At 32.2% G+C, this 14,281-nt stretch overlaps 1 protein-coding gene across 14 annotated transcripts in view; it reads left to right on the top strand.

Annotated features, from left to right (window-relative positions):
- ARHGAP12 (Rho GTPase activating protein 12) overlaps positions 1–14,281 on the top strand; it is a 136,592-nt gene that overhangs the window by 96,871 nt on the left and 25,440 nt on the right. For 9 of the 14 annotated variants that reach the window (XM_045586136.1, XM_045586149.1, XM_045586131.1 and 6 more), the window contains 3 exons: positions 5,026–5,087; positions 7,875–7,934; positions 13,908–13,989. In XM_045586136.1, coding sequence (XP_045442092.1) covers positions 5,026–5,087; positions 7,875–7,934; positions 13,908–13,989 — 204 coding nt within the window. The remainder of the gene's footprint in view (positions 1–5,025; positions 5,088–7,874; positions 7,935–13,907; positions 13,990–14,281) is intronic. The other 5 variants (XM_045586162.1, XM_045586152.1, XM_045586158.1 and 2 more) reach the window with 1 other exon arrangement.

Here is a 14,281-nt window from a genome sequence, read left to right as displayed (position 1 = left end):
TCTCTCATCGATGTTTCTAACTCTCTATCCCTCTCTCTTCCTCTCTGTGAAAAAATCAATTAAAATATATTAAAAAAAGAAAGAAGATGAGTTTTAAAGTTCCAGATTACTGGTTAAGATTTTATCCAACTTAGAAACTTGAGCTTTTCTACCTGTATTTCCAGTTATGGTATTAAAATATATTACCCATTTGGAGTAAATGACATTTCAACATTTGCTTTAATAAAAGTGTTAATGGACAAGTGTGGTAGTTTTATTTTTATTTTTTTTATTGAAGAATACAATTTTAAAGCCTTTCTAAAAACACCATTTGATTATCTAAGTTTTTAATAACACTGAGCTAAAAATTTTATTAAGTTGAAATTTGTATAACAAAGTTAACCATTAATTATCTTAAACTACACAGTTCAGTGTATATATTTCATATATTTGTAATATGAAGATCTATCCCTTCTATCTAGTTTCAGGACATTCTCATCCCTCAGAGGGAAGCTCACACCTCTTCCAGGGGTGGGGGACCTTTTTTCTACCAGGAGCCATTTGGATATTTATAATAATTTGAGGATCATACAGAATTATCAGCTTAAAAATTAGCCTACTATATTTGGTCAAATTAACTCACCTGTAACGCCTTGTCAGTGTCAGACCAAGTGATTTTGTGGGCCCACCCCTTTCATTAAGTAGTCAGTGCACATCTTCCCTTCCTTCCCTTCCCTCTCCTCCCAGCAACCATTAGTATGCCTTCTGTCTGTGTTATTTGTTCTGAAAATGTTTGGTTTTTTTTCAACACTATATCATTATGCAAGTTTACTTTTTCTATATTATTAGTATCTTAGTATTAGATGAATATAATATAATTAACTGGAATGTGATTATAATATGATGGACTGCTTGATTTTGATTCATAATACTTGTTAGTCAAAATTGGGAAATACCTACGTTACCAAATGAATGCCACATTGATTAGAAGTTCTGGAGCTTGCAAAGTGATTATGAACCTGTGGAAGTTTTCTCAAATTACATAATGGAACTGGCATTTTATTATTTTCTTGCTTCAATTAGGGTAGATTTTTTTTTTTGTTAAAATTTAATCTTATTTTGCTAACCCTTATTAAAACATTTTTGCTTATTTTATGGAGTTTTCTTAGAATAGCAACTATAGTTAGACTAAGATATATTCATGTGTAAAAAGGGCATTTTTTTTTTTACCAGACTTAGGATGTTTTCAGAAATTATTTTATTAAGCAATACAAAAACATTGGTTAATTTTGAATCCTGTTAAGTAGAGAAAGTACATCAGTTGTTGGAATAAAGATTAATTTTTATCTCCCAATTCTCTCACCTGTATAGCCAAACCTATATTATTTATCTGCCCATTTAGCACTTCTATGTCAGATTCAGAAACTTCGGTGTTTGAAAGTTACATTTCTCTTACATTTCTTTTTTGTAATAGCACTGCTAATTTGTTGGTTTATTACTTCAACAAATATGTATTGAACTACATGTAAGGCACTGGTGTTATATTAATGAACATAACAGATATGATCCCAGCATACAACCTATTGGAGTATTCAGTGAATAAATAATGGATATATCGCTATACTTTACATTAAGTGCAATGAAAGAGACAAAACGGGGGGCAGCAGTAAATAATGGGAGGAGTGGAGGAGTGGTCAAGGAAAGCTTCTCTAAAAAAAGTGCCATTGAAGCTGAGATGCCACATCTACCCATTGCTCAAGCTTGGGAGTTTCCCCCAGCTCTTCCCTCTCACTCTCACATTCTGTCTTCTGAATCTCTTTCAAAAATCTCCCTCTTCACTCTCTGTCACTGCCCTAGGTCAGGCCTTCAATATTTCTTATGAAAATTATTAGGTTACTTTTGTAGTTGGAGCCCAATTTGCCACCCTTTCTTAGTTCATTCTTTCCACTGCTACATCACCTCATCCAATAATCCGAGAACACTTAAAGGCCCTCACATGTTACAATATATTCTCTCTAGCTTCTGTGCCTTTGTACTATCTGTTTTTTTCATCTCCTGTTTCCATCTAGCTAACTCTTATTCCTTAGCTCAAGTGTCAGCCTCCAGGAAGCCTTTCTGTCCCTGGTTGATTTAGTTACAGCTTTCTCACAGCACTTATCACATTGGATGGTAATTGTTTTTGCACATTTTTGATATGGCAGATTTTGTTCTTATTTTATATTCAAGTTAGAGTGCTTAATACAGTGTTGGTAATTGGGTCTTGATCCCTGTGAGAATTTTGTGGAAGTTTCAGACCTTTTTCTTGAATGATGCATTTACATGCACAAATTTTGTGCCAGTTTTAATCCATCCATTGATTAGGTAAGAATCCCTGCTTCAGAGTGTCTTTCTCATCCTCAGGCACAGGCTGTTGTCATTATGGCTATTCCTCTGTGTTTTGATACCTGTATTTTCTTCTTGCCTCTAGGTTGTTGTCCTGCACAGTTTTAATTTTGGCATTTTTTAAATAGGCTTGATTCCTAGCTCTATCCTTCCAGTTCCTGTGCTCACATAACCAGTACCTATCCTCTCAGATTAATGGTATTACTTAGTTCCTATGTCATTGAAATTATTTTTTTCTCTACTTCTGATAGTAACTTGAGGAATGTTCTTACTGAACATCCTGTGCACACTTATAACTGTATAGTTGATGTTTTTGTTGAGACACAACGAAGAGCTTTTATGAAAAGTATCAGACATGTATATCTAAGGCAATCTAACATGCTTTATGAAAAAATTATAATAAAACTTCATGAGTGTTTATAAAATTCCCAGTGTACAAAAAAATGTGGGCCAGCAACAGTATGTCACCTTTGTTTATAGATGTGAGTTTTTATCAGACCAGGCAAAACTTTCAACACTACTTTTTAGATATTATTGAGAGAATATTTTATGTTGTGTCTATCTCTCATACAAGAAATATTTATTTTTTTTGTAATTAAAGTACATGGAGAAAATAGCTAAGGTGTCAGTTAAAATATAAATAAATTTTGAATTAGGAATATTTTTTATATTTGTGTATATGTTTCAACTAAAATAAAATTGACTGCTCTGTCATGTACATACAGTGCTTCATAATACTGATGATTACCATAGACACCAATTCATTTTGATTAAATTCATTTGAATATCCCAAGCTAAAGCAATGAGGAAGTGCTTTTTAGTTCCACCTGAAATAATTTAAAAATAATATTTAACTTGAGCATAGTGACTTTTACTTTCATAGGGTTTGGTGATTAAAGCTTTATCACTATTTTTTACATCAACCGACTAATATATCTAGTTTATCCAGGGCCCAATTTACCATCTGATAATATGTTTAATGAAGCACATGCTGAATTTTTTATGCCACATTAAGGCCAATTTTATGCATAGTGCCATTACTTTTGAATAGTTTATTAAATACAGTCACTGCCTTTTTTCTACCTAGATATTTTTACATTTTGACAAAGGGGGTTAGTATCTTAAATAATTTTCAGACTACTAATATATTTTTGTAAAGTAGCAGCAGAGTAATTCATTTTTTTTGGTATTTTATCATAACTGTATCACTCTCTTTGAACAGCAAATCACAAATAATTTTTCCAGTGCTGACTTGTAGCATTTATATGGAAATCTAATTTGATAGCAAAATATTTTATGGGGCTTCTATGATTTGAGAAGAGAAAGTTTTAAATTATAGAATTACTAAAAATAACCTTATTGATTTATTAAAAAGTTATATTCTTAACACCTTGCTGGACCAGCTGTTTCGAGGCAGAACTTGCCTGTGTGGCTGGCTGCTTTTCTTTTAGTAGTTTATTGTTCCACAGACCAGTGTTTTGTTCTTCAGTAGTAGTTCAGCTGTAGATGTGCTATTGTAGTAATTATCTTGGTAAATATGATGCCAGAACCAAGAAAAGGATAATATAGTCTGTTGTAACTTTTTGCCTTTCCCTATATTATATATGTTTTTTAAAAAACTTAATTGTTGAAAGTATTACATATGTCTCCTAGTTTCCCCCATTGACCTCTTCTAGCCTGACCTCAGCTCCCACCCTAGGCCTTTCCCACCCTATTATCTTTGTCCATGGGTTACGCATATATACTTACAAATTCTTTGGTTGATCTCTTCCCATCCACCCATCCTCTGTGTTATATATCTTGAAGTTACAAATATAGCCACTCTACTTTCACAAAGCTTCCTTACTAAAGTTCCATATTTTATTATTTTTGTTGGATTATATGCCTTGAATCTGATGTATTCTCTCCATGGTATCATTGTTTCGAGTGCTAACTGCTGTTTTGGTATATATAAAGATTTAAATTTCTAAATTTCTAAATAAAGCTATCTAAAAAAGGTTTGTAAAGACGGTCTGTTACATGTTGTTTGTGAATTGTTGTTCAGATGACAGAATGTAAGTATTTGCTTGAATCTCTTTCCAGTCATAGTTTTTAGAAATATGGGTGATTCACCATAACTGGTTTGGCTCAGTGGATAGAGTGTCGGTCTGCGGACTTAAGGGTCCCAGGTTCGATTCTGGTCAAGGGCAGATGCCTGGGTTGTGAGCTTGATCCCCAGTAAGGGGTGTGCAGGAGGCATCCAATCAATTATTCTCTCTTATCATTGACATTTCTAACTCTCTCTCCTTCTCCCTTCCTCTCAGAAATTAATTCAAAATAAAAATAAAAAGAAAAAGAAAGAAATATGGGAGATTCAAGTAACAGATTGGTTGACCAGGATTTTTTTTATTCTGGCTTCTTCATTAGTCCCATCAATATAATTAAACCAAGAAACTTCTTTATATCTATCAATATAAGTAATGCCTGTCTATATTGAAGTTTTAGCAGAGGTTTTGTGGTATTTTTCCATTTGTTGATGGTATAAATCTTTTCCTTTAAGCTAATTTTTAGAGTATCAGATCATTTTGATCCAGTCATATGTAAAGGTTTGGACTTAATTGTCTATATGAATGATATATATACATATATATATATATACACATACAGTATTACTCTGTTCCATAGGGTCAAGAGAAATTTGGATTGTTAAATGTAACAAAAATTACTGAAAATGGAAAAAAGGTTCGGTAAGTACACAATTCATAAATATTCTGATATGTTTCATCTGATTGAAATAAAACCTATGAATTTGATTATATTCTAGTAGAAATGTTTAAAGTCTATAAGAATTTCAAATAATATATTTTCCTAATATAACATATGTATTATTGTAATGAAATGTATGAATTTTTTTTTTTGTCTTAACATATTAAGGTGAAATTAAATTAGAGGTGAAAAGGCAGAGGATCTGAGCAAGGATTAGCTTTATTAAAATTTTTTAAATAAGTAATAAATGCACATGACAAAAAAGAAGGCAATCACAATATTTACTCAAAATCAGTCACCCAGTCATCAGTTTCTCTCCCCAGAGGCAACCAGCTAAATCTAATGAGATGTAGTATTCTCTTCAGAGATAGAATATATATATTTGCATGTGCATAGATTAATTTTTAAATACTATAATCTTTTGATAGTTTATCTTGGACATGGTTTTATTTTGTTGCATGCAGAGCTGCTATATTGTTTGTGACTGCTGCATAGTTACATATCGTATCACAGTTCATTTAACTATTTGTTATTTGCAAGTATGTAAATATGCCTATCTATTGGTAGGCATTTAGGATATTTACATTTTTTTTTTGCTTTTACAAACAAAATTATACCTAGTATCTTGCATAGTTTATTTTATAAGTACATAAGTAGGCCTGTAGAATAAATTTATAAAAGTGGAATTGCTAGGCCATATTCAGTGATCATCTTCATAGTGTTCCAAATTATTCTCTAAAGCATTGAATCAGTCCATACCTCTCAGTAGCAGTGGATTTCTCCACACCTTTGCAGTTTAATATGTTGTCAAATTCTTTGATCTTTGCTAATAGAAATGAGAGAGAAAATGATATTTTTTATTTGTCTTTGTGTGTGTGGGATAGAGTGTTATAAGTCATTTGTATTTTTGCTGTTGAACTGTCAGTTCTTACCCTTTGTTTTTCTATTGAGTTGTTGGCTTGTTTGGTTGATGTCTTTGTAAGCCAAGTTGCATTTTCTCCAGTTTTTAAAAGTTTGTAAAGTGCTATAATTTTATAGTCCAAATGAGATCAGTCTGTTGTTTAAGAAAGCATTTAAAATCTACATGTAGTTGAACTTTCAAATCTATGATGATGCAATTAAATCTATACTTATATTGAATTGTCTTTGTCTAATATTAGTACTTGGAAGTTTTTAGTGCTTGAAAATAGTGTTACAAATACTGCAACTATCTGTTCTTTAAACTGTTCTTCAGTACAAATCACTTGTAAATTGGGTCTTTATTTTTTTCTTTCTCTCTTTTGACTATATTTAGTAAAAATAATTATTTGGCCACTTGGTTTTTATTATTGTTTTAACTGTGATAATTTTACAGATTTTCTACTTTTTGGGGGGAATACTTTTATTGATTTATATTTTCCTAAGAATATTATCCATTTTACTATCAAATTTACAAAGAGTTGAACAAAATAGTCTTTGCATTTCTAGTATATTAGTGGTCCTCATGTATTTTGATCTGAGGAACCTTTTAAACTCTTAAAAATCATTAATTACCTCAAAGAACTTACATTCTTATAGTTTATTGTTATTTACTGTGAGGAATTAAAACAAAATTTATGAATATTTATTAACTTTTAAAGCTAATAACCTGTTACATGTTAACACGGAGAACATTTTTATGAAGAAAACATTCTGTATTTTCCAATATAGAAAATTTCCATGAGAAGCAGTACATTGTTATACATTTTCACAAATCTTTAATATCTGGCTTAATGGAAAATAGCTAGATTTTCATCTCTGCTTGTAGTCTTTTTGCTGTGATATATTATTTTCGTTAAAATATATGAAGAAAATCTTTCTTTAAACAGATAAAGTTTAAAAAGGGAAGAATATTTTAATAGCCTTCTCAGATTATTGTGTATATTTTTTTTGTTGCACTGCAACTCCAAAAATGTTTGTTTCATTGAATACTGAAAAACCATCAGTGAACTTCTCATACGTAATTACATGAAAATCCATGGGTCTGTGTTGCATTTTGAATGAATCTTTACCTGTGCATAATTTTGTAGCATCTTATAGGTCATTTGGAAAATACTCATTTAAGTTTACTGATCCAAATGTTGACACTTTATTTTATTATATCAAAGAATCACAAATCAAAATAGTCAGTAAGTAATGGAAAATTGATACCTTCATAGAAGCAGATGTGCCAAGTTTTCCAAAATCTTTCTTTTTGAAACTTTAATATTTTTATTGTCAACAAATGTGTGTTATGTGCCATTGAGTCAGCTCCGACTCCTAGCCACCAAGGATGAATGAGTGATAGTCATCATGTCCTGTTCTTTACAGCCTTGTTCAGCTCCTGTATATTCATGCCTGTGGCTTTTATGGAGTCAGTCTATTTCATATTTTGTCTTCCCCTTACCTGTGGTCTTCTATTTTTTCCTGCATTATTGTCTTTTCCAAAAGACCCTGTCTTCTTATGATGTGCTTGTAGTAGGACAGTTTTAGTTTTGTGATTTTTGCCTCCAGTAATGTATGAGGCTTAATTTGCTCTAGGATCCACTTGTTCATCTTTCTTGTGGTCCAGGGTATGCTTAGAGCTCTCCTTCAACATCATATTTCAAGTGAATCACTTTTTTCCTCTCAGCCTTCTTCACTGTTCCACTTTCACATCAGTACGTAGTATTTGGAAATACAAGGGTATGGATGACCTTAGTCTTGGTCTCTAATGACACATCCTTGCTCTTCGTGATCTTTCATAATTCTTCATTTGCTGCCCTTCCAAGTCTCAGCCTTCTTTTCATTTCTTGGCTGCAGTCTCCATTGGAATTGATGACTGAACCAAGGTAAGCAAAATCTTTAACAATATCAATATCTTCATTGTCTAGGTTAAAGGTGTATAATTCTTCTGTAGTCATGATTTTTGTCTTTTTAATGTTCAAATGCAGTCCTGCTTTGGCATTTTCTTCTTTTTATCAGAAGTTTCAAGTCATATGGTGTCATCAGCATATCTTAAGTTACTAATATCTTAACTGATACCGTTGATATTTCTTTCACCAATTTTCACTCCTTCCTCTCAGTCTAGCCCAGTTCTTTGTATGATATGTTGTATGTACAATTAAACAAATAGGGAAATGAAATGCTCGCTGGTCTGACACCTTTGCTATAGGAAACCATTCTGTCTCCCTATAATGTGACAGCAACTTCCTGTCCATAGTACAGGTTAGGACAGTCAAGTGCTGAGGCATGCCAGTTGCTTTCAGGGCAACCCAGAGCTTTTCATGAAGGTCACAAAGACTTTACTGTAGTCTACACAACATAGACTAACCTTTTTCTGAAATTCTTTGCGACACTCCAGTATCCAGTGAATGCTCACAATTAGATATTGAGTGCTACTTTTTTCCTTATGCATCTAATAAGTCAATAAACACTATTATTTATTGTTTTTGAAATGAAAGATTTAATTTCTGGATCTTTATTTATTTTTGAGATAATGTCTACTTGCCAGATAATCAAGTCTAACTAACTAAAGTATGCCCATCAATCGTTTTTTTTTTGTTTGTTTGTTTTTTGTTTTTTGGTGTATTTTTTTTCCCCCTGGCAAAAAATTCGGTACCATGAAAAAAAAAAAAGTGATTAATTCTGCTTGCAACTTATTCACAGAAGTGCTTTATCCTTGAAGCAACTGTTATTAATTGTACTAAAATTTCAGTATTTGTTCTCACATATATATTTATTACTTCTATAGTATTTTTATTTAAATATAGTTTATTTAAAGTGGAAATATATTTTACTATTTTTCAAACTAGGGAATCAGTAGATATTATCTAAGAACAGAGATTGAACAGTAAAAATTACGAATAAAATAAGTTATTATAAAATATTTTAAGACATCCATGCAAAATAGTAAAATAAAGTAAAAATAAAATGATGACAGAACAAGCACCAAGCATATCTATCATATCACAATTTCAACAAGTGTAAATCAACTATACTCATTTATTGAAAGTAAAAGGTGCTCAGACTGAAGCACAAATCAAAACCCAACTAAATATTATATATAAAAAAGACATCTAAAAATTATTCACAAAAGTTAAAAAAAAAAAGGCTTTTCAAACATATGCAAAGATCAGGAATAGGGATCTTAATACCAGATGAGTTCAATTCAAGCTAAAAGCATGAAGCATCACAAAGATTAATACTTTTAAACGATAAAGTGCTGTGAATAAATCCACTATGAATCTTAATTAAGAACAGCCATTCACCAAATGCATGAAGATCCATAGGTAAAAAAAACAGGAAATAAAAAGATAAATAGAAACTCAGATGTAGTAAACTTTTTTTCCTAATTTTTTTATGGTTGACACTATTACAGATATCTTCCACCCCTTCCCCCTAAACTTTTTTTAAAATTTAAAATATTTGTCTTTCACCCCGTTTTATTGAGGAATAATTGCCACACATCTCTGTATTAAGTTTAAGGCATATAGCAAGATGGTTTGGTTTACATATATTGTAAAATGATTACCATAATAGGTCCAGCTAACATCCATCTTCTCATATAGATACAATAAATAGAAAAGAAAAAGGGAAAATATTTTCTCTTTATGATGAGAACTACTAAGATTTACTCATAGTTATCATGTTGTACATTTTATATCTAGTACTTACCGTATTTTTCGGACCATAAGACACACTTTTTTCCCCCCAGAAGTGGGGGGAAAAAGTCCCTGTGTCTTATGGTCCAAATATAGCCTACACATATACTTTAAAAAAAAAAGTTTTTTTACTTGCCCGGCTCTGTGTGGTCTTTGTGTGCTTGCCCGGCTCTAAAATGGTTCTAAATGCTGCTGTTTACTTTACAGGGTTGATTACATGTGTTTATGACTGTGATGTTGGGTTTTAATGCACATAAAATATTTTAGGACACTATTTGTTTCAGAATCTTTTTTTCTTCATTTCCCTTCTCTAAAAACTGGTGCGTCTTATGGTCCAGTGCGTCTTATGGTCCGAAAAATACGGTACTTATATTATTACTGTGAGTTTGTATCTTTGACCACCTTCCTTCCCTTACCTTCTGCCCTTTTTCTATGAGGTTTTGTTTTATTTTTAAAATTCCACACATAAATGAGATTATATGGTATTTGTCTTTCTCTGTCTGACTTATTTACTTAGCATAATGCCTTCAAGGTTCACCCATGTTGTCACAAATGACAGGGTTTCCTTATCTTTTTTATGGTTGAATAATATGCCATTATATGTATATATACCACAACTTCTTTATTCATTCATCCATCAGAGAACACTTAGGTTGTTTCCTTGTCTGGGCTATTGTAAATTATGCTGCTATGAACATGAAGGAGCAAATATCTTTTTGAGTTAGTGCTTTTGTTTCTTTTGGATATATGCCCAGAAGTGGAATTCCTGGGTCATAAAATAATTCTATATTTAATTTTTTGAGGAACCTCCATACTGTTTTGCATAGTGGCTGCACCAATTTACAATCCCACCAGAAGTGCACAGATTTCTTTTTCTCCACATCATTTGTTACTTCTTGTCTTTTTGATGATGTCCATTTAACAGGTCTGAGGTGATATCGCATTGTGGTTTTAATTTGCAATTTTTCTAATGACTAGTTGAGCATCTTTTCATGTGCCTATTAGCTTTTAGTATATGTTCTTTGAAGAAATGTCTATTCAGGTCTTTTGCCTATTTTTTTTTTTATTAGGTTATATAGGCTTTTGCTGTTGTGTTATGTGAGTTCTTTATACATTTTGGATATTAACCCATAATCAGGTATTTGGTTTGTAAATTTTTTCCCAATTCTATAGGTTGTCTTTCCCTTTTTTTTCTTCCATTTTTTTTTTATTAAGGTATTATATGTGTACATATCTTACCATTCCCCGCCCCACCACTCCCATACATGCCCTCCCTCCCCAGAGTTTTGCGTCCATTAGTTATGCTTATATGCATGCATACAAGTCCTTCCGTTGATCTCTTATCTCCCCCATATCTCTCTACCCTCCCCGCTGTAATTTGACAGTTTGCTTGTTGCTTTACTGTCTCTATCTATCTTTTTGTTCATCAGTTTATAATGTTCTTTATTATCCATAAATGAGTGAGGTCATGTGGTGTTTTCCTTTCATTGACTGGCTTATTTCACTCAGCATAAGGTTTTCCACTTCCATCCAGGTCTCTGCAAATGATAAGAATTCCTTCTTTTTTATGGCAGCATAGTATTCCATTGTGTAGATGTACCATAGTTTTTTGATCCAATCATCTGCTGACAGGCACCTAGGCTGTTTCCAAATCTTAGCTATTGTAAATTGTGCTGCTATGAAAATAGGGGTGCATATGTCCTTTTTGATTTGTGTTTCTAATTTTTTAGGATATATTCCTAGGAGTGGGATTACTGGGTCAAATGGGAGGTTCCATTTTCAGTTTTTTGAGGAAACTCCATACTGTTCTCCATAGTGACCAGTCTGCATTCCCACCAGCAGTGCACGAGGGTTCCTCTTTCCTTGCCAACACTTGTCGTTTGTTGATTTGTTGATGTTGGCCATTCTAACAGGTGTGATTTGCATGTCTCAGATAATTAGTGACTTTGAGCATGTTTTCATGTGTCTCTTGGCCTTCTTTCTTTCTTCTTTTGAAAAGATTCTATTTAGGTCCATTCTATTTAAGTAGTGAACTTTATCTCCCTTTTCTTAACCCTTGAAGTTTGCTCATTTTTTAATTGGCTCATTTATCTTCCTTTTATTAAATTGTATAAGCTGTCTGTAGATGTTGGAGATTAAACCTTTATCAGTGATAATGTTTACAAATATGTTCTCCCATACAGTGAGCTTTCTTGTTGTTTTGTTGATGGTTTCTTTTGCTGTAAAAAAGCTTTTTATTTTGATGTAGTCCCATTTGTTTATTTTCTCTTTAGCTTCCATTGCCCTAGGGGCAGTATCAGTGAAGAAGTTCTTTTGGCATATGTCTGAGATTTTGCTGCCTGTGGATGCCTCTAGTATTTTTATGGTTTCCTGCCTTATGTTTAAGTCCTGTATCCATTTTGAGTTTATTTTTGTGTATGGTGTAAGTTGGTGATCTAGTTTTATTCTTTTGCATGGATCTGTCCAATTTTCCCAGCACCATTTATTGAAGAGACTCCATTGTATGTTTGTGCCTCCTTTGTCAAATATTAATTGAGTATAAAGGTTTGGGTCAATATCCGGATTCTCTATTCTATTCCATTGACCTATATGTCTGTTCTTGTGCCAGTACCATGCTGTTTTGAAAACAGTGGCTTTGTAATACAGCTTGAAATCTGGTATTGAGATCCCGCCTACTTTACTCTTCTTTCTCAGGATTGCTGTGGCTATTCGGGGTCTTTTTTTGTTCCAGATGAATTTTTGGAGAGTTCTTTCTAGGTCTGTGAAATATGCTATTGGCATTTTAATGTTGAGTGCATTGAACCTATAAATTACGTTGGGAAGTATGGACATTTTAATGATGTTGATTCTACTAATCCACGAACATGGTATGTTCTTCCATCTGTTTACATCTTACTCTATCTCTTTTTTTTCAGTGTCCTGTAGTTTTCTGCGTATAGGTCTTTTACCTCCTTAGTTAAGTTTATTCCTAGGTATCTTAAATTTTTTGTTGCGATGGTAAATGGGATTGCTTTTTTAGTCTCTGTTTCTGAAAGATCACTATAGGTATATAGAAAAGCCATAAATTTCTTAGCATTAATTTTGTATCCTGATACATTGCTGAATTCATTTATTAAGTCAATTAGTTTTTTGATGGAGTCTTTTGGTTGTTTTATATACAATATCATGTCATCTGCAAATAAGGACAACTTTACTTCTTTTTTTCCAATTGGGATGTCTTTTATTTCTTCTTCTTCTTCTTGTCTAATTGCAATGGCTAGTACTTCCAATATTATGTCAAACAGGAGTGGTGAGAGTGGGCAGTTCTGTCTTGTTACTGTTCTTAGAGGGAATGGTTTTAGTTTTTGCCCATTGAGTATGATGTTTGCTGTGGGTTTATCATATATAGCTTTTATTATGTTGAGGTATGATCCTTCTATTCCCACCTTGTTGAGAGTTTTTATCAGGAAAGGGTGTTGGATTTTATCTTTCACTTTGTTGATAAGTTTCTTTCACTATGTAGAGCTTTTTAGTTTGATCTAGTTTCTCTCTTTTATTTGTTGCTTGTGTTTTAAATGTCATATTTTAAAAAATTATTACCAAGACTCAAGTCAGGGAGCTTTATTCTATGTTTTTGTCTAGAAGGTTTATGGTTTTAGGTCCTACATTTAGGTCTTTAATCTATTTTGAGTGAATTTTTGTGAGTAGTGTAAGTTATGGATTTAGCTTCATTCTTTTAAGTGTGAATATTCAAGTATCCCAGCATCATTTATTGAAAATTATCTTTTTCCATTAAATATTCTTGTCAAATATTAGTTGACTAAGTAAGTAGTGAACTTTATCTCCCTTTTCTTAACCCTTGAAGTTTAAGTAGATAAAAAAGGAAATAAAATAATAATGTAGGTCTGATTGATAGATATTAAATTCTACTTTCTGAAAATGGAGAATAAACCGTTTTTTGAGTGCCTGTAGAATTTCCACAAAACGCCTTTATGGTCAGGTTGGGATAATGAAATGATTGTAATTTTCATTAGCTTTATATTCCTAATAAAAACAATTAGAGTGTCAATAATGACTGTAAATTTGGACAACATTGGTAATCACTAAATAGTGATTCATTTTTAAAGTTTGGTTGTAAAAACTAGGGAATTGAACTTTGATTGGTCATCTTTATAATTACAGAAAGAACTGGTTATCGTCTTGGGTTGTGCTGCACGATTCATCTTTACTCATTACCAAAACTCAAGGAAGTAGCACAAGTTGGGTAAGTATTACTTCTATTTGTGGGCTTTAAACATTCAAAATATGTCGATAGTATTGTACCTGAAGTTCATGAAGTATTCCATAGTTCTTCTAGCTATGGCTAATGTGAAAAAAAAAGTAAAATGAAAAAGATTAAATACTGCCATTTGCGAACAACATGGAAACACCTTGAAAATATCATGGTAAGTGAAATAAGTCTGATGGAAAAAGTCAAGAACCATATGATTTCATTCACATGGTGGATATAAAACAGAAAGCAACAAACAAACAAATTAGACAAATAAGCAAAAACT

The sequence above is a fragment of the Pipistrellus kuhlii genome, unplaced genomic scaffold (genome assembly GCF_014108245.1).
Source record: "Pipistrellus kuhlii isolate mPipKuh1 unplaced genomic scaffold, mPipKuh1.p scaffold_m20_p_1, whole genome shotgun sequence".
Classification (NCBI taxonomy): domain Eukaryota; kingdom Metazoa; phylum Chordata; class Mammalia; order Chiroptera; family Vespertilionidae; genus Pipistrellus; species Pipistrellus kuhlii.
The sequence above is the reverse complement of the archived record's forward strand: the minus strand, read 5'-3'. Positions and strand labels throughout refer to the sequence as shown.